The sequence below is a fragment of the Rhinatrema bivittatum genome, chromosome 12 (genome assembly GCF_901001135.1).
Source record: "Rhinatrema bivittatum chromosome 12, aRhiBiv1.1, whole genome shotgun sequence".
Classification (NCBI taxonomy): domain Eukaryota; kingdom Metazoa; phylum Chordata; class Amphibia; order Gymnophiona; family Rhinatrematidae; genus Rhinatrema; species Rhinatrema bivittatum.
The window spans coordinates 51,689,994-51,713,722 of record NC_042626.1 but is presented as its reverse complement, the minus strand read 5'-3'; the positions used below and the strand labels follow the sequence as shown (position 1 = coordinate 51,713,722).

At 44.8% G+C, this 23,729-nt stretch overlaps 1 protein-coding gene across 1 annotated transcript; it reads right to left on the bottom strand.

Moving 5' to 3' along the window:
* Positions 1-547: 547 nt before the first annotated feature.
* LOC115073983 (receptor activity-modifying protein 2-like) lies at positions 548-21,346 on the bottom strand. The gene is made up of 4 exons (XM_029573008.1): positions 21,189-21,346; positions 4,856-4,993; positions 3,869-3,971; positions 548-2,866 (listed from the first exon to the last, which is right to left on the bottom strand). The coding sequence occupies exons 1-4, from the start codon at positions 21,337-21,339 to the stop codon at positions 2,617-2,619; spliced, it is 642 nt and encodes a 213-aa protein (XP_029428868.1). The 5' UTR covers positions 21,340-21,346; the 3' UTR covers positions 548-2,616.
* Positions 21,347-23,729: the final 2,383 nt, after the last annotated feature.

Genomic DNA, 23,729 nt, shown 5'->3' with positions numbered 1-23,729 from the left:
TCAAGACATGAAGTATACATTTTCCATTAAAAAAAAAAAAAAGTTCTGTGAATGTGGTATCTAAATATACGCAGTTCTTTAGGGATAAATGTGTGGTGTAGACAAACAGAGCAATAATTTGACAGAGTCATTAGGATAAAGCCAATCTCCAGCTCTCTAGCACACAAGAACAAAACTCCTGGGAGATGAGGAGGGTTTGCATTTAGGTTGCCACCTCACCTTGGGTCAGTCAAACAGACTGACATAATTCTGGTTTTGTCCCATTGCATGCATGGGCTTGTAATTCTGATTTTCCCCATTGATATCCCCAATTAAAATCAGAACCACATCTCCCTGTATGCAATGGGGCAAAACCAGGACTGGATCAGCCTGTTTGGTATACCTGGAATAAGGAAGCAACCCTTGCTGTTACTAAGCCATGGCAGATTGGAGGAGCTAGAGTGCATGGTTGTGCTGGCGATTGTGAAAAAGACACGCGTGGTCCTCCTCGTTAAGCATGTGCTATGCCACCATGCTGCTTTCCATGAAATGGCACGACAAGTTGTAATAGATTTTGTTAATTTATTACTTAAAATTTCACAGCAGAAGCATTTTTTTAAAAAAATGTTCCAATGAGATGTAGACGTTGTCACAAAATTACAGTCTTGTCATTTTCAAAAAGCAACTCAGATACAGCTCTTGTACAGACAACATTTATCCAAACATTTTCTCACTTACCCTAATCACTTGCATCCCTTTCTACAGTAACCAACAAAAAGTCAGCTTTCACAAACCCTTCTGGGCTGTGACCAGTGGCAAAGCGGCTTTCATGCATAGATTTGCGCAATAACCAATGTCAGCATGGTTTTATTAATGCTTAACCGACAAGGAGAAAGCAATCTATACGTTTCCTGCAGTGCATTGGGTCAGGTCGTCCTAGCTAAACTAAACTTCATTTGAAAAAAGAAAGAGATTCTACAGAGACCTGTCAGGAAACAGTCTGAAAGAAATAAATATATTATAATAGGCATCAGACTGAGTGGGTTCATTTTCTTTGAACATCATCATCATCTATCATGGGTTAGGTAACAGTGCCCATTCTGGCTTCATTATAGATCACCGTCGTCGCTCCATCTTATTTATAAATTACTCATGAGTTAGCAAGTTAACAGGAACCCTTCAATTAAACAGGGACTAACTGGAGCATTTCGCCTCTAGGCAGCTAGTTCAAATCTGGTTAAGGTCAGGGTCCCAGTGGCGAGGTGTCCTCGTCACTAAAAGCCACAGCACAATTTGTTACTGACTGATGCCACTGTTGGTAGTCTCAGCAGAGAGGTCAGGGACTGCAGAGGAGACCGAATCATCCTCTCCCAGGGAGAAGCGGGCCTTCCAGAGTACGCTCGAGGCACACTGATGATAAAAGTGATTTTCCCTAAAATCTATGCTCCAGTATGCCCTCAGGTTATGAAGGGTACCTGATACCAAGGTGCCCGTAGATGTCTACTACGGATGGAAGAACTTGTTTGGATATTTAGAGACTATTCAAACTTTGTAGGTTCAAGTGTTGACCCAAACCAACGAAAATATTTTTATGTTGTAGGTTATGTGACCAAAGTTTGGGGTTCAACCAACAGAAGATCTATCCCAGCAAATCCAATGCATGTCCTATGTGAAGGTTCTCCCAGTGCATCCAATGTCAACTCCAGGCATTGACAGATAGGATGGCTGCTCTGGGTTTGCCTTAAAGCTGCATTTAGAGGAAATGGAGTGAACAATGAGACAGTGCTAAATGGTGAATTTGCTCAGTTCCATCTGTCATGCAGACATTTCTATTGTTTTTCTGTCTAATATCCCATGAAGAAATAAAAAAATATTTGTTTTGGAAAAGTTCTCAAAACCCAAAGAACAATTTGCACAATCTAATGGGTAAATGTGCTGAGGAATTTGTGCCACTTTGCATCTGTGGGAAAAATGCTTAGCCCATCTGTCCCAGAATGTTTAAGAAACACACAAAAAAAACCCCCCAACTCCCAAGTTCTACCATCCCTAGTGCCTACGGCTTATTGTTACAGCTGCAAAGGCTCATTAGCACACAGCATGGAAGGCAATCCCAGCTATTGGTTATTCCTCCTAGGCAGGAACACTGCGCTGTTCAAACACATTCCCTACCCCTTATAGCCCAGAGAGCACAGGGCACATTCCAGAACCTGCTCCATGTGCACCCTGTGTTCTGCCAGCTGGTGTCACTGTTGAGCAATGGTTGGGACTCCTTCCCCATCATCCATTGCAATGGCTATGAATGCCGCCTCTAAGCTTGCTCACTTATTGCCTGGCCCAGGGAGCAGAAGCCAAGTGGGAATGGAGCCTTCCACTGAGATGCCTATGTTATTAAAAAAAATTACAAACAACTGACAGTAACACAGTGGAGATACCCTTTAACACTGTTCACTAAAGGTGTAGAGTTCCGGTAGCCACAGCAGTCCTTGATAAATCCATAGTCTTTGCAGGCTGAGATAGCTTTTATTGGACACCAGAAGATGGGGTGGCCTTGAAAGCTCATGTTCAACAACATCTTGGGACAATCTTCACCGTGCACCAATAAAAAAGGTATCACAGCACAAAGAACTCAGATTTCGTTTATATCTGAGGTTTCCCATTTTTGCTTTTCCACACCACCAGCGTCACCAGGAAAGGAATGATACAGATTGGAGCGAAGATGATGGGCAGCAGAATATCTTCTGGAGGGTCAAACAGATATTGGGACGTGCAGTTTGAAAAGTAGGTCTTATGACCCTTAATGATGCACAGGTCTGCATAAGCATTGGGGTAATAGTATCCAAGCACCTCAGCTTTTTCTTCAAGGCACAACTGAAGAGTACTATATGGCCTAGAAAAAAACAATAAAATTATTTGATGAATACTTAACTTAAAAATTTGAAGTAGGTGTATGCAAGTTACACTGCTAAAACTACCATGACAGTTCACACTAAGCAGTAATCCTACCTGCAGGGTCAGCAGAAAAAAAGAACAAGCAACATTGGAAGCCAGGTTCCCATTCCCACAAGGGGAACTGGATGGCCCAGGGGAATCATCACAGCATACTGGAACCTTTCACTTCTCAGCCACCCATGCAAATCCAGCTCAGCATAACGAGATGGATTATGTGAAATGACGCAGAGTCAGTCGCTTGCAGAAGTGTTCAAATCACAGCAGCTCTTCATACAGTCCTAGGGCCTTGTTGGAGCCCTACAAATCTGTGAACTCCGCTGCACACCTCATCACTGATTTATAAAAAGGATTATATTAAGGGCTATTCTTTCCTGATTTTTTTTTTTTTTTAAAACATGCAGTGTTTCCAAAATCACAGGCTCCTGGGGTGAGTAACAGCAGTGACTGTAGTAGGGGCTGAGAGGATAAGTTAGTCTCCCTGCCTTGGCAATCATTGGTCTCTCTGCTGAGGGCACCAATGAGTGCTAAATTCTGATAGTTGAAGGTTTTCTTTTTCTTTTAAGTGATGTGGACTCCTGGGAGCCTGACGGAGCCCACCTGCTCACTTCATAGCAATCGTGTGGTAATGATGCATTTGAAAGGCTGAATCATCAATGCCACTCTGGGATCAGGACATCCTCAGACCATGACTGCTGGAAACTGGGAGGGCATCACAGGGGGGTGGACCACTCTGCCCCTGCCCTTTTCCTTATACAGGTCTCCACTTGCTTGCCATTGTCAGAGGTGGGGTGATGGGTGAAATGGACCTATGGTCTGACTCACTTTGGCAATGGTCCAACTGTCCAACTTTGGTCTTTCTAACTGGAGCAAGTGAGAGCCTTACAATTGGTACCTAAATAGAGAGAGGCAAATTAAATGAATACCACCTCATCAATCATACCTGCTTATCATGGCCCAGTTACACCAGTCTCTGCTTGCTACATGGCTCATCAGCAGAGTAAAGTCCTCCCAGCAATCTGCAACTCGTAGGCTGTAGTAAGATTCTGAGGAAAGAGAAGCCATGGAAAGGTTATCCTTCATGCTAGTATTTATCCACGTCCATCGAATCTGTTTTAAGCTGTGGGTTATGTTTTTGGCTTTAATAAACTATCTGGCAACTGAATCTGCCATGAAGATGTTTGCTATGATCATATTCTCACCACCTCCTGGGAGGGGGCAAGGTCAACACTGGCCCAGAGCCACCTATACTGAAATGCTATCTACATCGAGCTTCCCTTAAGGAAAGCAGGAAATACAAGTTCAGAGATGTGACGGCGAATACAATTAAGGCTCTGCATGTCCCTGATGACATGGAGCGTTCTGGTCCGTTGCTAGAAAATGTTCGACAGATCTCAGGCTCAGATTAAAAGGGGTTGTTGACAGTGGCAAGTGAAAAGGACCTCTGAGAGGGAAATAAATGAAAAGAACATGAGGGCCAGCCCAATAGCTCAATGGCAATGCTGAGCAAATGGAAGGCCTAGATTCGACTTTCTGGCCAGGTTTCTGATCCTTGGCTCGGCCAGGGCTGGAGATGCTGCGGGAGCAGTTTTCACAGCCCCTGAGGGGGAAGGAGGGGAGTGTGGGGAGTTCCCTGTCATCACACAAAGGTGACGCCCAGTGACCAAGCTTAGGGCACTACAATTGCGGTGTTCTGGTTGAGTGGCGTACGGACATGGACTGTCACTACAATAACTGGCTCCTGGGTCTGAGAGTGAGATAGAATATTGGGGAAAATTCTCTGACTGAGGTTCACGGCACCAGATCTTAGTTCTGGTTCTGAATGAGCTGGAAACCCCAGGGAACAGGAGAAAACTAGCCAAAAACCAGCATAACCAGGATCTCATCTGAGTTGCTGAATAGTGTCTGTTTTTTCGTTATGGCTACTTACCGATTACATCATCGGTAAAGTTGTACGGATGGATGCCATGGAAAACAGGAATGTGAGAATGCCATTCGTCATCAGAGCCATTATTAACTGGATTTGTCAGAGCAGCTTTCACGCAATACAGATCCTCCTTAAGAACCACTGTACAGGGGTACAAAAAAACTACCAGTTCAAATCAAAAGCTTAGTCAGTTCAGTTGGGTTCTGTCCAGCATGGCTAAATTTAAGAATCTAGCAAAAAAATTATGCAGAACTGTCTGGCCTTCCTCACCAACTATTCAGCTCTACAATCCCTACAACTCCCTCCCATGCTACCTTGAAATCAGATACTGTCCTTGATTCTACCACCTCCACTGTAAAGCTATTCCATGCATACACCACCATTTTTTGAAATAAATATTTCATTAGCTTACTCCTTACTCAACCACCGTTCACCCTGATCTCATGCTCCAGAGCCTCTCTGTTGGAAGAGGCCTGCCTCCTGTGCATTGATACCTTGGAAGTATTTTTTATCTCTATCTTATATCGCCTATCTCATCTTTCCTCTAGTTAGATCTTTAAGTTTGGCCTTATATGCTTTATAATGAAGACCACTGACCATTTTAGTAGCCACCCTCTGGATGGATTCCATCCTGTTTATATCCTTTTGAAGGTGAGGACTCCAGAATTGTATACAGTATTCCAAATGAGGTCTCACCAGAGACTTATTCAGTTATAAGAACATGTCATACTGGGTCAGACCAAGGGTCCATCAAGCCCAGTATCCTGTTTCCAACAGTGGCCAATCCAAGTCACATGTACCTGGCAAGTACCCAAACATTAGGTAGAAGTCAAGCTACTATTGCTTATTAATTACCATAATAGCAATTTATGGATTTAACCTCTAGGAACTTATCCAAATCTTTTTTTAAACTCAGTAACACTAACTGCTGAAACCACATCCCCTGGCAATGAATTCCAGAGCTTAACTCTGCGCTGAGTGAAAAAGAATTTTCTTCAATTTGTTTTAAATGAGCTACTTACTAACTTCATGGAGTGCCCCCTGGACCTTCCGTTATCTGAGAGAGTAAATAACCAATTTACATTAACTTGTTCAAGCCCTTTCATGATTTTGTAGACTTCTATCATATCCCCCCCTCAGTCGTCCCTTCTCCAAACTGAACAGCCCTAACTTCTTTAGCTTTTCCTCATAGGGCAGCCATTCCATGCCTCATATCATTTTGGTCACTCTTCTCTGCATTTTCTCCATTGCAGCTATATCCTATTTTAGATGTAGTGACCAGAATTGCACACAGTATTCTAGAGCCAGTTTATTGCTGAGGGCACCAATGATTGGTAAATCCTTTCACTCCTAGACAATCTGTTACATTTACTGCAGTTTGGCTGGGGAGGGTGTGCCTCCTTTACTAGTGGAGAAATCTAGTTTTGGGTAGACAAAACCTTAATTTCTCCAAACTGCTTAATGTACAGTTCATGAGCTTACTGGAAAAAAACAAGAGGGTGGGGAGAGGGCTTCCCAACCTGTCCTGTTGACCTGTGGGTTTCCAGGATGTCCACAATAAATATGAGATAAATTTGCATATACTGTAACTCCTACATATGGGACTTTTATCTCATGCATATTAATTCTGGATATTCTAAAAAGCTGACTGGCTGTGGGGTCACCAGAAGAGGATTGGGAAGCCTGGGCTGGGAGCATATCATCACGTGCCTGGATTTGCTGATCACACTTTACATTATTCTTGCACATAAAAATATGTGTGCATATACTGGACACTTGGTCCCAGACACAAAAAGGGGATGAATTATCACAAGATTTGTATTTTGTAAGATAATTTAATTCTGAATGTACATGAAAGATGTGCGAATGGATAGGGTTAAAGCCTTGATGACTGGTCCATGATACTTGCAGGTATGTTCTTCCTTGTTGGTCATTTGTGTATCACCAAACCATATGTTATAGTCCACTTGATTGAATTCCATCCCTCTCTTTATCTAGTTATCCTATGTCCACTGATCCAATCTTCCAAATGGGGTGCAAGATGTTTTCATTACTCCAAGGCAAGTTCATCCACTGTAAGTTTTACACACCATTACAGGACTCGTAATTCTCATGTTCCAAAGAAATGCAAGAACTACATGTCCAAGATTCAGGAAGGAGGAAATCAGGAAAGGGATTTGTTTGCCTTCCCTAAAACATTCAACCAGTCAGCAAACTTATCCTCAGACATTTCCGGGAAAAATGACAAGAAAACTCCCTAACCTTTTGATCAACTTTTTTGGTAAAACATTGGCTTGGCCATATGGCATGAGACTTTATAACCATCTTTCCTAAAGATGCACAAGATGGGTAAAAAAAAACATAGAACAGGTAATACAGTAACACATAAGATAGGAGTTGGAGCTGGTGTGGGGTTGCAGATGGGACTAAGTTCATCTACTCAAAGTGGAAGAATCTCAATTGGGAAGACTGGATGGGTCAATTTGGTCCTTAGAAAAGGTACAGAGAAGGGTGACCAAAATGATAAAGGGGATGGAACACTTCCGGGTTAGGTCTCTTCAGCTTGGAGAAGAAATGGTTTAGGGGAGATATGATAGAGGTCTATAAAATCATGAGTGGAGTGGAACGGGTAAACACGATTTGCCTGTTTATGGTTTTAGAAAGTATAAAAACTAGGGGATATTCAATTAAGTTACTAGGTGATCGATTTAAGACAAATAGGAGAACATTTTTTTTTTTACTTGCCACATAATTAAACTTTGGAATTCGTTGCTGGAGGATGTGGTAAAAGATGTTAGTGCAGCTGATTTGACAAAAGAATTGGACAAGTTCCTGGAAGAAAAGTCCATAAATATTATTAAAATGGACTTGGGCAAGTCCATTGCTTATCCCTGGGATAAGCAGCCTGGAATCTATTGACCTTTTGGGATCCTGCCAGGTATTCGTGATCTGGCTTAACCACCGTTGGAAACAGGATACTGGACATGATGGACCTTTGCTCTGACCCAATATGACAAGTCTTAGCTTCTTATGTTCTTTGTTTGCCGATATTTACTATGTTACTAGGGATGGCTACCTGCGAATTAATTTTAGGGGTTATGCAAAGAAAGGCATTTCTCAAAGATCAGAATTCCTCCCTCTAACCTTCCAACCATTTTGGCTTCAGGTCTTTTCTTTGGAATGGGATGACTGGCTAGCTCTGCTTTTTTTTTTTTTTTTCCCAACAGGATAATGCTGTAAGGAAGAGATATAGAAGAGAAAATGTGATGGTGTTCTTTAAATACCTTCCTTGCTAGCTCCTAAAGCTCCTTGGGGTTGCCATCTTTCCCAGGTCAATCGTAAGAACCAGATCCAGTCCCGTTTTTGTCCCATTGCATGCATGGAGTTATAGTTCTGATTTCCCTACAAAACCTAGGTCCTACATCTCCAAGCATGCAAAGGGAGAAAATCCAGGAGGTAGCAACTATAACTATCCAGAGCTGCCAAGTCACTCAGTTCCAGGAGGGAGATGTTTTGACTAGTCCTGGTTTGGAGCTTACTTCCAAATGCATGGTGGTATTTGTAGTCCCTGATTCTCTCCCATTGAAGGCAGCACTGTAGTTACTAAAATGCACCAGGTTGGAAGTGTCTCAAATCCAGGACCATTAAGCAAACTAGGCGGTTGCCTAGAACATCAAAGTTTTGGGGGCAGCAAAATCCTGTCAGCACAAGATGCAGAAGGGCACTGTGCCAGAGCTAATAGTGCCAAAGAAGGGAGCACTGTTCTGGAGCCACTGCCGCTGGTAGGAGGGAGCGCTGTGCTAGAGGTAAGTCAGGGGATCGGAGTGCATGACCAAAGCTTCATCAAGGGTGCCAAATACTCTTGCACTGGCCTAATCCAGGTCTAGCCCAAAATCTCCTTCCTGGAATTGGTTCACTTGACAGCTTTGACTATCCTGGGCTGATGGGTTTGGGAAACATGACAGCGGTGATTCACTTGGTGATTCACTCGAGCTCCAGGATGGGAGAGAGAGAGAGTGAGAGAGAGAGGGGGAAGTAACCCCTGCCGGCAGAAAAGCAAGGCTAGAGGTTTCAGTGTGACAGGAGGCTTTTCTCTCCAGCCTTCAGCCATTCTGACAACCCTCTGTGGCAGAGGAGGGGTTAAAGAGAGAAGAACCAAGGGGGAGGGGGAGCTGAATCATCTTTAAAAAGTGCATTTCTGAAGATTTGGAGTTTGTGGGAGAACCTTTCATGGCTAGTCACAAAGGCAATAAAGTTTCAGTGAGCTGAGAAAAGACGGTAAAAATGACTTGATTCCAAGATACTACCTCTTTCCACCCACCCAAAAATAATGAGTATCTATGATTTCTTTTTCCTGGAACAGTCTGCATTTCATTGCGCTCAATGAACAGTTTGCTTTAATATTGAACTTAACCTTGCAGCAGGACCCCGCACAGTTTGTGCGGCTGCTGAACACTATTTATTGTTAGAAGCTCCCCCCATCCTCCCCATTTCCCGCAGGAGACGCAACCTCACCGCTGAGAAACCTCCATCATGTTTCCAAACACTGTTTGGTTTTTACTTTATTCTCCTTTCTTTGAGGCCTCCAGAACAGAGCTGGCCAAGCACAGATTTTGCTGACTTAGTAAAACTCTGGCTTGGCTTTTGGAGGGACTTACTTATTTCACAAATAATAAAATGCTTTTGGTGGCAGGCTGCACTTTGCAGACTGACTAAAAGAACATCTCTTAAAACTGCTTGCTTTATATTTTTGACATTAATAAAAATTACATTTTAAAAAACTGCCTGAACATATTTTTTTTAAAGGATTTGCCAACGCTCTGCATTAAATCTTGTGTAGTGTCATTCCAAAAAGGCTGAGCCAATCCTGGTTTTGTGCCCTATTGCATGCAGGAAGTGATTCTGATTCCCCCCCCCCAAAATAAGCACAGGGTTACATTTTCAAGCATGGCATGGAGAATCCCCACCACCAGGACTGGATCAGTCACTTTGGATTGACCTGGCTGAGTTGGCTGCCGTATGTGTGGGGATACCTGCAAGCTCAATATTTCTCCAACAAATTGATCCAGTCCAAGTTTTATTTCTGTCATGTCCTTGGACTTAGAGTTCTGTGCTCGTCTTAAGGCAGGGCTTCCCAAACCTCTCCTCGTCACCTCCAGCGCCAGTTGGGTTTTCAGGATAAAATCACATGAAAAATTGCACACACACTCCCCCACCCTCACCAAAGGCTCCTACCTGAAGAACTGCAATCCCCGCATTCCCACATGATGTGACCGTTTGGGTTCTGGGTACACTGTGTTAACCCGGGGACCTGAATCAGCTTCATTGGCCACCCCTTCCTGCACTAAACAACTGATTTTGGCAGCAGGAGCTGTAAAAAATGCTATTGCCTCTGTCTGTCTTGAAATCCAATACTGCTATGCACTGTAGCACTGGCAGCGCAACTCTGTCTCGGTCCCCCCTCATTCCTGGAGCAGGGGGACCGAGACAGGAGTAGGGAGATCATATTGGCAGGTTGGAGGGCCTTGGGAGCACAAGCCCCACCCCCCCAACCCCTCACTATGATGATCTCTATCCCTTGCCTTCCTAAACAGGATCATCTGAAGAACCCTCCCTCCTCCAGCTCTGGTCATGTGAAGAATTCTCTCCCCCCCCCCCCCCCCCCCCCTGCCCCAGCCCTGTTGTTACTGGATGGGAGGGAGGAGCAGTCATTCTTCATGTGATCCAAACATAAGAATCGCCATACTGGGTCTGACCAGTGGTCAGCCCAGCATCCTGTCTCCAACACTGGCCAGTATGGGTCACTACCGTGTTTCCCCGAAAATAAGACAGTGTCTTATATTAATTTTTGCTACCAAAGATGCACTAGGCCTTATTTTCAGGGGATGTCTTATTTTTCCATGAAGAAGAATTCACATATATTGTTGAACAAAAAAATGAACATTTATTATATTCTGAATAGTTGTCTGGTTATGCCGGTTTGTGATGACAACTAACTGTGAATCCTGCAGGGTAAAAAAATCACAGCTGCATGCTCTGGTGTTCTGTGCGACGGGCATGCTCCCAAATAAAAACTTTGCTAGGTCTTACTTTCGGGGGAGGTCTTATATTTAGCAATTCAGCAAAACCTCTACTAGGTCTTATTTTCGGGGGATGTCTTATTTTCGGGGAAACAGGGTAGAAGAAAGTACCCAGCAGGTCCTAATAGGAAAGTCCAGGAGGAGGAGATGGAGATATCCACGTCTATAATGGAGCTGCACTCCAGAATAGCCACAGTGAATATGCATGAGGTAAATCTGTATACATTGGAGCTCCAGTAAATGCAAATCTCATGCTTGTTTACTGTTGGTATTCTGAACATTTGATGTCTATGGGTCCCCTAGTACAATTTTGGGAAGCTCTACCCTGCAAAGAGCAGGATTGCAAGTGCCTTATGCAATGAGGAAAGACCAGGACAGGTTGAGTCTTTCCTGAAAAAAAAAAACCAGACTGACAACCCTAGACTTGTTTGATTAAAATTCTGAAGGGATGGGCGAACCAAGCCTGCAGCTGTCTAAGGAGAAACCTGCTGGAGAGCGAAGAGGTGGGAAGAAGAACTGGAAGGGCAACAAGAGAAGGACGGATCAAAGAGAAAGGGGGAGTAGAACAGGCTGTTAGGAGTGGAGCAGGCAGAGAGGTATTAAACCTTCCCTGCCCCAAATATAAAAGTCAAAATAAACCCATACAGTAGTGGGAGATTTTTAAAAGGTGCAGAGGGAGTAAGGAAAGGAGGGGAAGAAAAGGTTAGGAGAATGTGGGTGAAAAAGCAGGGGGTGGGGGTTGTGAGAGAGACTGTGGTGTGGATGAGTTGTGGTGGTGGGGGGGGAGGGGAAGAGACTGGGATGAAATGGGGGTCGGTGAGAAGAATGGCTGATGAGACTTTTGAGTGCTTCCCTAGCTTTTGTTTTGGTCACATGATTCTTCCCCATGTCCACATTACTGGCTTCGGTCTGGACTCTTAAATACAGGCTGGACAGTTACGCTCTTGACCTGCCGTGTTTTGTTTTTATTTCCATTTTTTGCTGGGAGCACTGTAACTTGTGTTGAGCTCAGCCCCCTCCCCTCCCATCCCCCCCCCCCCAATAATTTCCAAAAGTTGGCTTCTCTGCCAGCTTCTATACTTCTGGATTTTTTGGAAGAGGGAAAATAAAGGGCTGGGCACGGCAGCAGTCCTTCCTGTCCTGGACATGATCTTTTTAATTAGCAAACGATCAAGTCGCAGGGTTAGTGCTCACAGCACTGAATGACCCTGGAGTCCAATTTTCGTGAAGCCCTCTTTTATTGGTTTGGCCGCCGTTTAATAGCTGCCATATTTTAACAGATCCTCTGATGACATCAGGAGCTGGACTGTTGTAATTGCTTCCATACTGCAAGTTGCGTTTATTAAGTTAAGTGGGGTTCCAGTTAAACCCTCCCTGGTGGTGCTTAAGTCTATCTGTGTTGGATTAAGAGAGGGGTATATAAACAAGAAAGCAACACACACAAATCATTATCGAAACCGATGACGTTAAGTGGCCATGGAGCTCCCTGTCCTTCATGCCAACCCTTTTGAAACTTGAGTAGAGAAAATTCAAATGGGAGTTTTCACTTGAGTAAAGCACAAGGCTGGACAGCCCCTGAGCCAAGTTGTGTCGGCACTCTGGATTAACCACGACCTATTGATGTTTCTCTCAACATCTGCAAAGAGTTTTAAACTTTGCTGGGAGGAGGGACGCCATATGACATTGTATCGTATTTCTTATAGGACTGGTACACATTTGTAAAGCATAAACAATGTCAATGGGTAGGATTAAGGTGAGCAGATAGCTCCATGTCATAAACTGATGTTACTTCCCATAGCAATAGCGTTTTGGAACTTGGAACTCTGCCTTTCTCAGAGACATTAAACGCAGAAACATGATGACAGAAAAAGACCATATGACCTATCTAGTCTGCCCATCCCCAACAATTATTCAGCTTTACAGTGCCTACCACTCCCTCAAAGATCCTGTGTTTATCCTGTACTTTCTCGAATTCAAATCCTGTCATTGTCACCACCGCTTTCATGAGGAGGTCGTTCCATGCATTCATTACCCTCTCTATAAAGAAATATTTTCTTAGATTACTCCAGAGTCTAACCTGTTTCACCCTCATCCCATGAGCCCCCTCATAATCTAGAGCCACCATTCTGTTGAAAAAGGCCTGCCTATTGTGGATTGATATCTTGGAGGTATTTAAATATTGCTATTATATATAAATATATATCCCCTATCCTGCCTTTACTCTGGGGTATATATGTTTAGATCTGACCTTATATGCTTTATAATGAACACCTCTGACCATTTTAGTAGCCAGTCTCTGGACAGACTCTGTCTTTCGTTGCTTTAAAAATTTTTTCTGCTGCTGCCTTGGTAGTCCCTCAAACAGAACTTTTAACTTCTAAAAAAAAAAAGAACAAAAGTCAAGTAGATGTTAAGGAGCACACAGAAGCCCAAGGCCAAATGGCCCGCAGTGAACGAGTTTAAGGCCTGCATCTGTGGGTGCCAGACACACGTGCTGTTTGCTGTCTGGGCCCTGACCACAGCTCTTCAAACTGCTGTATAGCTGTGATTGCATATACCCAGGGCACAGCAGTACAGCACCTGGAAAATGGAAGCCCCGAGGAAGTTGCCAGTAAGTAAAAACCCCAAGCCTCAGTGCAAGGCCGAGCAATGGAGCTGCTCCTAGTCAAAAAGCAAAGTGTCATTGGGCTCCTAGTGTGAGAAGTCAAAGTGGGAAGTGTCCTCCTCTTGATCCTGCAAGTGCAGGAAGTCTCTCCCTCCCGATTCTCTGTGGTGCTGGACTCTGGATTCGCTTCAGGTCAGGGGTTCGGAGGCCTGTGGTGCTGGAGAAGGTGCCAAGAAAAGTGCTAAAGTGACATAGGAAGCCGCCTTCAGGGTTGCCCCCCTTAGAGCTAAGAAGAGGCCAGCGTTGTTGGTGCAGCGCTCCATCAGAACAGGGCCCTCCTCAGAGCTGAAGCATTGATCTAGCCTCATCAGCACAGGTGCTGAGTTATGTATTTTACCCAAACCTGGGACTGAGCATGGTGCCATCCATGTCCTCAGCGTGAGGCTTAAGGGAGCCTTCAGGATGCTCATTGTGGCAGACCAATGTAGAGCCAGTGGTGTTGGAGCAGAGCACTTCGGCGTGGACATCCAAGAATCCCGTGGTTCCTACCGCAGCTTGGAAGGAGCTGGTACCAAATTTGGAATGGGATGCTAGTCGACAGGAGTTGTTGAAGCAGCATCCCATTCCAAATTTGGTACCAGCTCCTTCTGCACGGCAGAGGATGCTGCCATGGCACCAGGTTTCTGTTCTACTTTACCAAGAGCCCTGAGTGAGGATGAGCCAATTTGTTTCTCTGAAGAGGAAGTTTTTCCTCAGTCCAGAGGGTTCCTCAACCAGTGGAAGCCCAGTTATCATAGTTAGTGAACATTTTATATGCCTCCTTGAGCCCTGAAGACAGAAGAAGGAGGTTAGAACTTCTCTTATCCAAGATGGAAGAAATGTTCCCACAGAATAGGACTGCTCCTAGTCCCACGCCGGTATGGATTTCGTTGCAAGAGCTTCCAGCACCAGGAGTAAGTCCTCACCATGAGTTGATGGATTCTCCTTCCCAGGGGAGCCTCTTTACGACTTGGAGGATAAACAAGTGAGTTCTATCCAGTCTGAGTTCCTCTCAGAAGGTTCCCCTCCAGGCCAACAGAGGATGCTGCCTCAGTCAACTTCCTCAGCATTGGGATCGCGATTCAGTCCTCCCTAGCAGAGCCATAGCCAGGTCATTTGGCATCTAGGGCCAAGTGAAAAAGTGCGCCCTCACCCTGAGCACAACACACGGCACCACGCGCTGTTAAATGTAGGGGGCTTAGATTTTATTTTCACCCAGCAGTTTCCTCCTGCTCCTTTGAGCTTCCAGCTCAATTGGAACCAGTACAGGGATCCTGGCACCACAAGCCTTCATTCACAACTACCGAGGATCTTTTTTCCCTTATTTTATATCCCCTCCCGACTTTATTTGCGGCAGGTAATTGCAGTGTCAGCCCTGGGCTGGAGGCCATACACCTGGGCTCCCTTCAGAACCTTTCAGTCGTGGGCTTCCAATCCAACCATGAGGCATCACTCCCCTCCTGGTCATGTCCTCCCCACACACAATTAAAGATTGTTTAGATTTTACATTAAAAAGGACATTTTGAGGTAAAAAAATATTATTGACAGTATCATATATATATATATTATATTTACATGCACTGCTGTGGTACTAACTAGAAAACCCTGCAAAGCAAATAAAAGAAAAAAGGCACTTGGAACCCATGTTACCTATGGTAACGCATGTTAAGTGTGGGCTTGGCCCTCAGAAAGCCACGAGTAAACTGAATTACAATATACTAAATCGCCCATACCAAAACAGTACTAACTGCCAACACTCAAACAATAACAGTCCTATCTATGAAAAGGCAACACTGCAAATATTACATTAGGCCCTAAACATCAATATACCTCCTATTAGGAAAACAGAAAAAGTCAGGCTGTTATAGATCCCCACACAGAAACTACATGAGAGCAGAGCTCCTCACCTTGTTCTCACATGTCAAACACAGACAGACCCTCACCAAATACTGAACATAAAGACCATAAAGTGTAAATAGAAACATACAAACAAAAACCGAACTGGAAACCACAACAAGCCAGATTGTATGCAGTGCAACTATGGAAAAATAAAAATACCACCATTCCTCATAAAACATCAACCAATAAAATCAAGAAATATAAATCATAATAGTAAAATCATGCTAATAAAAATTATAAATATTTAAAAAATGCTGATGAATAGAACATCCAATAATTAAAAACTCATATCTCTATCCATTTCCAAATGTCAATAAAATATTTCAAAGCAGCTGATACATCAAATATTTAAAACTAATAAGGATTTTAAAGAATCTCCTGCTATCCAAACCTGTGAAATTTTGATTTCCAGATGCCTTGAGATTGTCGTGGATTAGCAGGGAGAGGAAAGGCGGTTGTTGCATACAAACTTTCTCCATGATTTATCTTGCATATGCTCAATCATATACCCACACAAGCTCTCTCTGTCACATGTTCAGTCATATACACACACACTTGTTCACTCTCTCATGCTCAACTATATACACACAAACAATCATTTGCTATCTCTCTCGCGCTCGATCATACACACATACACATACGTACTCATTCAGTTTTTCATATGCTCAGTCTCACACACACACACACACTCCTACGCACTCTCAATTGTTCAATCACACACACACTCATGCTCTTTCTCACTGATAAATCATACACACACAGGCTCATATGTTCTTTCACATGCTAAGTCATTCACACATGCTGATATGCTCTGTCTCATGCATGCTCAATCATATACACACACGCTTGTTCACTCTCATGCTCTGCTATACACAACACACACATGCTCATTCAGTCTCTCTTATATGCTCAGTAGTCATACACATACACTCTCATATGCTCATATGCTCTCTCACATGCTCAATCATACACACACACTTATACCTCTCTCTCACATGCTGTGATAAACATACTCATACCTCTCTCATATGCTCTTGAATACACAATCACATACACCCTCTCATATGCTCTCTCACATTCTCATTCATACATATATAATCATACCTCTCTCACATACTCAATCGTTCACACACACTCATACCTCTTTCTCACAAACTCATTCATACACATACACACACTCTCATATGTCTCTCATAAGCTCAATCATTCACATACACTCATACCTCTCTCACACTTACTTATTTGTACACACACACTCTCATATGCTCTCACATGCTCAGTCATACACATATGCCCATACCTATCTCACACTTGCTTATTTGTACACACACACACTCTCATATGCTATCACATGCTCAGTCATACACATATGCTCATACCTCTCTCTCACATGCTCAATTGTTCACACACACTCATACCTCTCTCTCACATACTCATTCATACACATACACATACACACACACTCTCATACTTCTCTCATAAGCTTAATCATTCACACACACTCATATATCTCTCACACTTGCTTATTTGTACACACACACACTCTCATATGCTCTCACATGCTCAGTCATACACATATGCCCATACCTCTCTCACATGTTCAATCATTCACACACACTCATACCTCTCTCTCACATACTTATTCATACACATACACACACACTCTCATACTTCTCTCATAAGCTCAATCATTCACACACACTCATACCTCTCTCACACTTGCTTATTTGTACATACACACACTCTCATATGCTCTCACATGCTTAGTCATACACATATGCTCATACCTCTGTCTCACATGCTCAATTGTTCACACACACTCATACCTCTCTCTCACATGCTCATTCATACACATACACACACACACGCTTATAATTTTCTCTCACATGCTCAGTCATACACACATTCATAAGCTCTCTCTCTCTCTCTCATCTAGCCTCTAGGTATGCTGCAGCAAGAGGGAGGCCAATGCTTCTTGGCACTGTGCAGGTCACACTGCTCCTCATTACTGCTCCTTGAAGTCCTGCAGCGACGCTACTTTTTACTGCCGGGCGGGGAGAGGGAAGAGGAGGCCAATGCTTTTTGCAGCCCTGGGATCGCGCTGCTCTCTGAACTACCAGGGGCGAGGGGAGGGAGGAGGTTGATGTTTTCTGCTGCTCTGCGGACTGCACCGTCCTTCATTCCAGGGCGGGGAAGGAGGGATCAGGGGCGTGTGCTGCGCTGCTCTTTATTTCCGGGTGGGGGGAAGGAGGAAATTGATGGTTTTTGCGGTCCCGTGGGTCGCGCTGCTCTTTATTGCCAGGGAGGGGGGGCAGGGAGGAAGAGGCCGAATGCTTCACATGATGGCGCATATGGTCGAGGCCGTATCAGCCATAGGCTAGCTGTGGCTCTGCTCCCTAGTGATCAGGGACAAGGAGGATTCCATGGGGACGCGCTTGGCATATCCAGATAATCTTTTTTCAGATTGCATGGTGGATTTGTCATGTGTTTGGGGGGTTTTTTTATGTCCTGAAATTTTGTTTTCTGTTTTAAATTGTGTAAGTTAACTTGTATGCCGCCCAGGGCCTTTGGTTTGGGTGAAATAATAATAAATACAAAAACAAATTCCATCTGATCCCCTTCTGTCCTTGCCTCAGCAGGCCTCTCCTCTGGAATATCTCTGCTACTCCAGATGTTTGGATAAGCTCTGGCCATCAGGATAAGAAACAGATCCAGGAACAGATGTTTTGGGGCTTCTTTAGCTCCTCCATCCTCCAGGTGGTGCTGGAGCTATCCTGGTTCACAAGATTCTTCAGAGATCTTCAGATGAGGATGTGGCAGTTGCCTACTTTATGCTTTCCAGTAGCCAGGAAGCTAGGCTTGAAATATAGAGTGTAGTCTACCCTGAGAGTTAGAACGGTCAAATTGCAGATCCACTCTATGGTGGTGGAACTGGCATCGAAGCATGCTAAGCTCACTTGTGATCACTCTAACCCTGGAGAAGGACCCGAAGGTATTGGATGCATTTGGGAAGAAGGTCTTCCAGGGTTCCATGCTAAATGCCCAGATAGTAGCTCACTAGCTCTATTTCGTGCAATATTTGCACAAATGAATCCGAAAGCTAAAACCCTAGATAGAATTGAGGTAGATTTCTATCGCACAGTGGAAGACATGGAGGACTGTGAGAAGCACCTTATCCGTTCCATAGACGAAGCTTTTGATATTGTGGCCAGGACTTTGGACCTGAAGGTGCATATGGTTATCGGCAAGTAGCCTCACACAGGGCATGCTAAAAAAGCGCACCCATTTTCGGCATCTGCTCTTTCAACGGGTGCACAGCCCCTGGGCATGCGATACAGCATGCATATAAGGGATCGTGCTAAAAGGAGGCGCTAGGGACAATTGTGCCTCTAGCGTCTCCTTGGCCCAGGAGAGGTGGCTGTCAGTGGGATAGGATGGGTGCTCGTAAAATTGAGCATCCCTTTTCCTAACCTGACCCACCAGCACACTTTTTATTTTTTTAACCTTTGGTTCTTCCGACTTAATATCGCCGCGATATTAAGTCAGAGGATGTACAGAAAAACAGTATTTTCTGCTTTTCTTACACTTTTTCGGGATGCTCAGAAATCAATGCCTGCCCTTTCTGAGCATGAAATATGTGGATCAGGCCCCCAAAGTTTTTTACAGTATTTGGGGTGAATGACTAATAGCCTCATCAACATGCATTTGTATGTGATGAACGCTATTAGTTTCAGGGCGGTTTGGACATGCGTTATGAACACACTAAACCCCTTATTGTCCAAAATGCGCGACCTACTGGCCTGTATATGCTTTCGGAGGAAAAGTCTCCAGAACTGGACATGATATTCCAGTTGTGATTTCACCAATGACCAGTATAGAGGCATTATCATTTCCTTTTTTCCTACAGCTTATGCCTCTCCCTATGAATTCCAGTATCCATCTGGCTCTGGCCACTGTCTTATCACACTGTTTCACTGCCTTGAGATCTTCAGGCACAATTACCCCCAAAATCTCTCTCCTGGTCAGTGCACATCAGCTTCTCACTCCATCATGTATCCTCCTGGATTTCTGTAGTCTGCTGTGCTGATCGTCATCAGAGCCAGGGACATGTAAACATATTTAAAGCAGTTTTTTTGGAACAGTTCCATAAATCTGGAAAATTTGCAAACCTGCATCAAATTGGATTGACACATTTCTTTAAAAAATTTTTTTTAAAGACCCTAGGTGACCCTAGGGAAGAACAGATGTAGATCTACAGGATTTCCGTCATGGGTTTTTGCAAATTTGCTGGGTCCTCATTGGATATCTATCAGCTGATCTATACCAAACTCAATGTTCCTCCCAGATGCACAGGGTGAAATTCTGTGCATTTTACCAGTACCACTCAGAGAAATCTGTGTTTTCCATCACACTCAAAGCAGGCTAAAATGTACTTAGTTTCAATTCAGCATTGAATAGTAGACATACTGCTAATAAGAGATGCATTTAAAGCACAAATACAACATAGACATCTGAATACACATAAAGCACTGACACACGTAAAGCATGAATGTAGCATGGCCAGCCGAAGAGCTACCTTCCTCAGAGCTCCAGGCAGGGGTCTCACTGATACACGTAAAGTGTGACTGTAGCACAGACAGCTGAAAAGCGGACTGAGGGATGGAGCTTTAAAACAAGGATAGAACGTGCACTTTCACTAAGAGTACCCTTGCAGGAGTTGGCATTCTTAAGGAATGCATACAACAACGGGCGAGTGGGGCTAATACAAAACTCAACACAATGGAAGGCAATGACATTCCCCAAGGTTTCCAATCTACTTAATGTCAAGTACTTCCAATCTGGATTGGCCACTGTTGGAGACAGGATGCTGGTCTCGATGGACCTTGGTCTGACCCAGCATGGTATTTCTTAAGTTCTTAAAAGTTCCAAGTACCCAAGTGTAAACTGAAAAATATCTGCTTATGCTGTTTGGCGCTTTATCTCCTAATAATAGTAGGTCACTGAAAGACGGACGGACAGAATACACAAGCTCTACATAAAGCGTTTTTACTTTATTTCCTACAAGAATTCCGAAACAATGGGAAATTGGAGGCACATGCTATTATTTCAAATAATAAGTGTAAAAAATACCTGAAATAAAATGTTAGGTCAAAAGGAAGAAAACCAGAAAATGCAAAGCTTGCCCTCAAGTTGCTGTGTAGGTGGGGGACACACTGGGAGTACGGTGCACTGCAAATTTACCAGCATCAGTCAGGATGTTCTGTAGAATACAGTTTCCTTGCCAGATGTGTTCAGAAAAAAACTAAGAACCTCCACATCTGCCCTGCTGAGAAATGCCAGCCAGTTCCTTTATCTGTTCAAGAACTGATTGCCCGTGCAATCCCCCCCCCCCCCCTCCCGGCCCCCAAAGCAAACTTTGATCCCTTCCCACCCATCTCTATGATCCCGAAAACTTTCCTCCGGAGCTGTCCGGATTGGGTTTTCTTTTGGCCGGTGGGGTGGCTTGAAGCACGAGCTGTGCGAGTCAGGGAGCGCGTCCGGGGCTCCTCGGCCACCGCTATCCCGGTACAAACACCCCCCCCCCCCCCCCCCCAATAGGGAGAGTCCGAAACCCGCGCGGGAAAAGCATCGCCTCGCGCGCCAAGTTCCTGCTGCGCCCCCCCTTCCCGGAGCGGGGTCCCTGTGTGCGCGCGCGCCCCGGGACTGCACTTACCCCAGGAGAGCAAGCCGAGGAGCGGGAGAGCGCCGGAGAGGGCCATCGTGCTCAGTGCCCAGCACCCGCAGAAGGAAAAAAAAGGGGGAAGGCGGAGAACAACAGGAAGCGGCTCTTTTCCTCTGATAGGGGTGGCGGAGACGGGCGGCATCTGTGTAAAACAATGAGGTTACTTTTACTCGCTGCCGCCTTTCCACCAGCCCGGGACCTCCCACCGAGACTGCGCTGCGCCGGGGTGCTCTGTGCTGGACAAGGCTTGAGGCTTGCTTTTAGTTCATCAGCACTATCACCTTCAGTCCCATATTTTTGTTGTTGTTGTTTCCTAAAGATTATTTTCATTCTACTTGGGCTGTAGTTGTGTGTGTGTGTGAGGGATGCTTGCACTGCTGCTGCCTGTGCTATACCTGTTCTACAATGGGGCAGAGTGTGTGTGTGTGTGTGTATCTGTTCTGCATTGGGGCAGTATGAATGTGTGTGTGTGTCTGTGTATGTTAGGGATGTTTGCACTGCTGCTGCCTGCGCTGTACCTGTTCTACAATGGGGCAGAGTGTGTGTGTGTGTGTGTATCTGTTCTGCATTGGGGCAGTATGAATGTGTGTGTGTGTCTGTGTATGTTAGGGATGTTTGCACTGCTGCTGCCTGCGCTGTACCTGTTCTACAATGGGGCAGAGTGTGTGTGTGTGTGTGTATCTGTTCTGCATTGGGGCAGTATGAATGTGTGTGTGTGTGTGAGAGGGATGCTTGCACTGCTGCTGCCTGTGCTGTACCTATTCTGCAATGGGGCATTGTGTGTAGGGATGCTTGCACTGCTGCTGCCAGTGCTATACCTGTTCTGCAATAGGGCAGTGTGTGTTTGTGTATGTTAGGGATGCTTGCAGTCCTGCTGCCTGTGCTGTACCTGTTCTGCAATAGGGCAGTGTGTGTGTGTGTCTGTGTATGTTAGGGACGATTGCACTGCTGCTGACTGTGCTGTTCCTGTTCGGCATTGGGACAGTGTATGTGTGTGTGTGTGTCTGTGTATGTTAGGGATGTTTGCACTGCTGCTGCCTGCGCTGTACCTGTTCTGCAATGGGGCTGTGTGTGTGTGTGAGGGATGCTTGCACTGCTGCTGCCTGTGCTGTACCTGTTCTACAGTAGGGCAGTGTGTGTGTGTGTGTGAGAGAGAGATGCTTGCACTGCTACTGTCAGTGCTGTACCTGTTCTGCAATGGGGCATTGTGTGTAGGGATGCTTGCACTGCTGCTGCCTGTGCTGTACCTGTTCTGCATTGGGGCAGTGTAATTGTGTGTGTGTATGTGTGTGTGAGGGATGCTTGCACTGCTGCTACCAGTGCTGTACCTGTTCTGTGAGTTTGTGCAAAAGGAAAGCTTGCATTGCTACTACTGGTGAGGCAGTGTGCCTGTGTGGGAAGCTTGCACTGCTGCTGCCCCTGCTCTTTGGATAGAAGACTTTGCTTTCCATCAGTCAATGCTTGCGTCTTTCAAGAGCTTAAATTCACTAAAAAAAAAAAAGGTATTGCATTAGATTTAAATTCCCGGGGAATTTGGTTGAATATGAAAGGAGATTCTGCTGATCCTCTGTACAGTCTGTGCAACAGACTGGAAGAATGCCAGAGACTGTATGTATATACTGTACTGCCAGAGCCAGTGAAAAGGCACAGAGTCTCCGGGTGTGTTATAACTCTTTGGATCAGCTCTTTGTTATATTGGACAGCTGGAGCTGAGCCTTAAGCTGAGCAGCTGGCGTTTCCTTTCAGAGGAACACCCACTGATGTAACCCGCAGCACTGAGGCTTTATAAAGTAAGACTCTAAGCAGTCAATAGTTTTACAGTCCTAGAGCCCTTCTCTCCCCCCCCCCCCCCCCCCCCAAGTCTGCCTTTCAGAGTAATCACAATTTTCAAAACAAACCTCGTTCTTGAACCCAAGGTAAATCTCCTGATTATTCACTGCACATCAGACCAGGACCTGCACATTAGAGCTGAAGTGTGACTTTTTATTTATTTTTTTTTTTTGCCATAAACCAAGTTTGTATGATTATAATGTGACAAATGCTAATTTGGCTTTCTACAGTAATTCAGCCTGAGTTTCAGAAGTAAAGACAATCTCGAAGGAAGCACTTTTCTCCTGTCCTTTCGCAGCTGTATTAGGGAAGAATGCTGTAGGCTGGGTGGAGACAGACCATTCCCGCTTTTATGGACGGGAGCTCTCTGCTCATCCTCACTCTCTCTTTACCTTTTTCGTCCATGCTGAATTCTAAGCGAACCCTACCCCCCTTTTATCTCCCCCCCTGGGCAAGGACCTGACAGAATGATAAAACACGATGGAGTCACAGAGCCAGAAGCCATCCTGGGCAGCAGGAGTTAGTCCCGTGTTGTCTTCCACACATACAGAATTACGATTCCAGTCTGTTCCTGGCTTTATAACTCCTGCCCCAGTGCTTTCTGGTACTGATGACCCTGCCTCTCCACAGAAAGCTGAAACTTCAAGAACAAGAATGTGTGTGAACTGGAAGAAGCCAGGACCGGTCGGAAATATCACATGA

Bases quoted from the DNA above. Each gene is read 5' to 3' on its own strand.
- LOC115073983 (XM_029573008.1), bottom strand. From the start codon at position 21,339: ATGCCGCCCGTCTCCGCCACCCCTATCAGAGGAAAAGAGCCGCTTCCT. The intron at 3,972-4,855 runs GTAAGTAGCCAT...CTCTTTCCTCAG, and splicing joins CTTTACCGATGATGTAATCG to AATCTTACTACAGCCTACGA. The intron at 2,867-3,868 runs GTATGATTGATG...GTTTTTTTCTAG, and splicing joins AACTGGGCCATGATAAGCAG to GCCATATAGTACTCTTCAGT.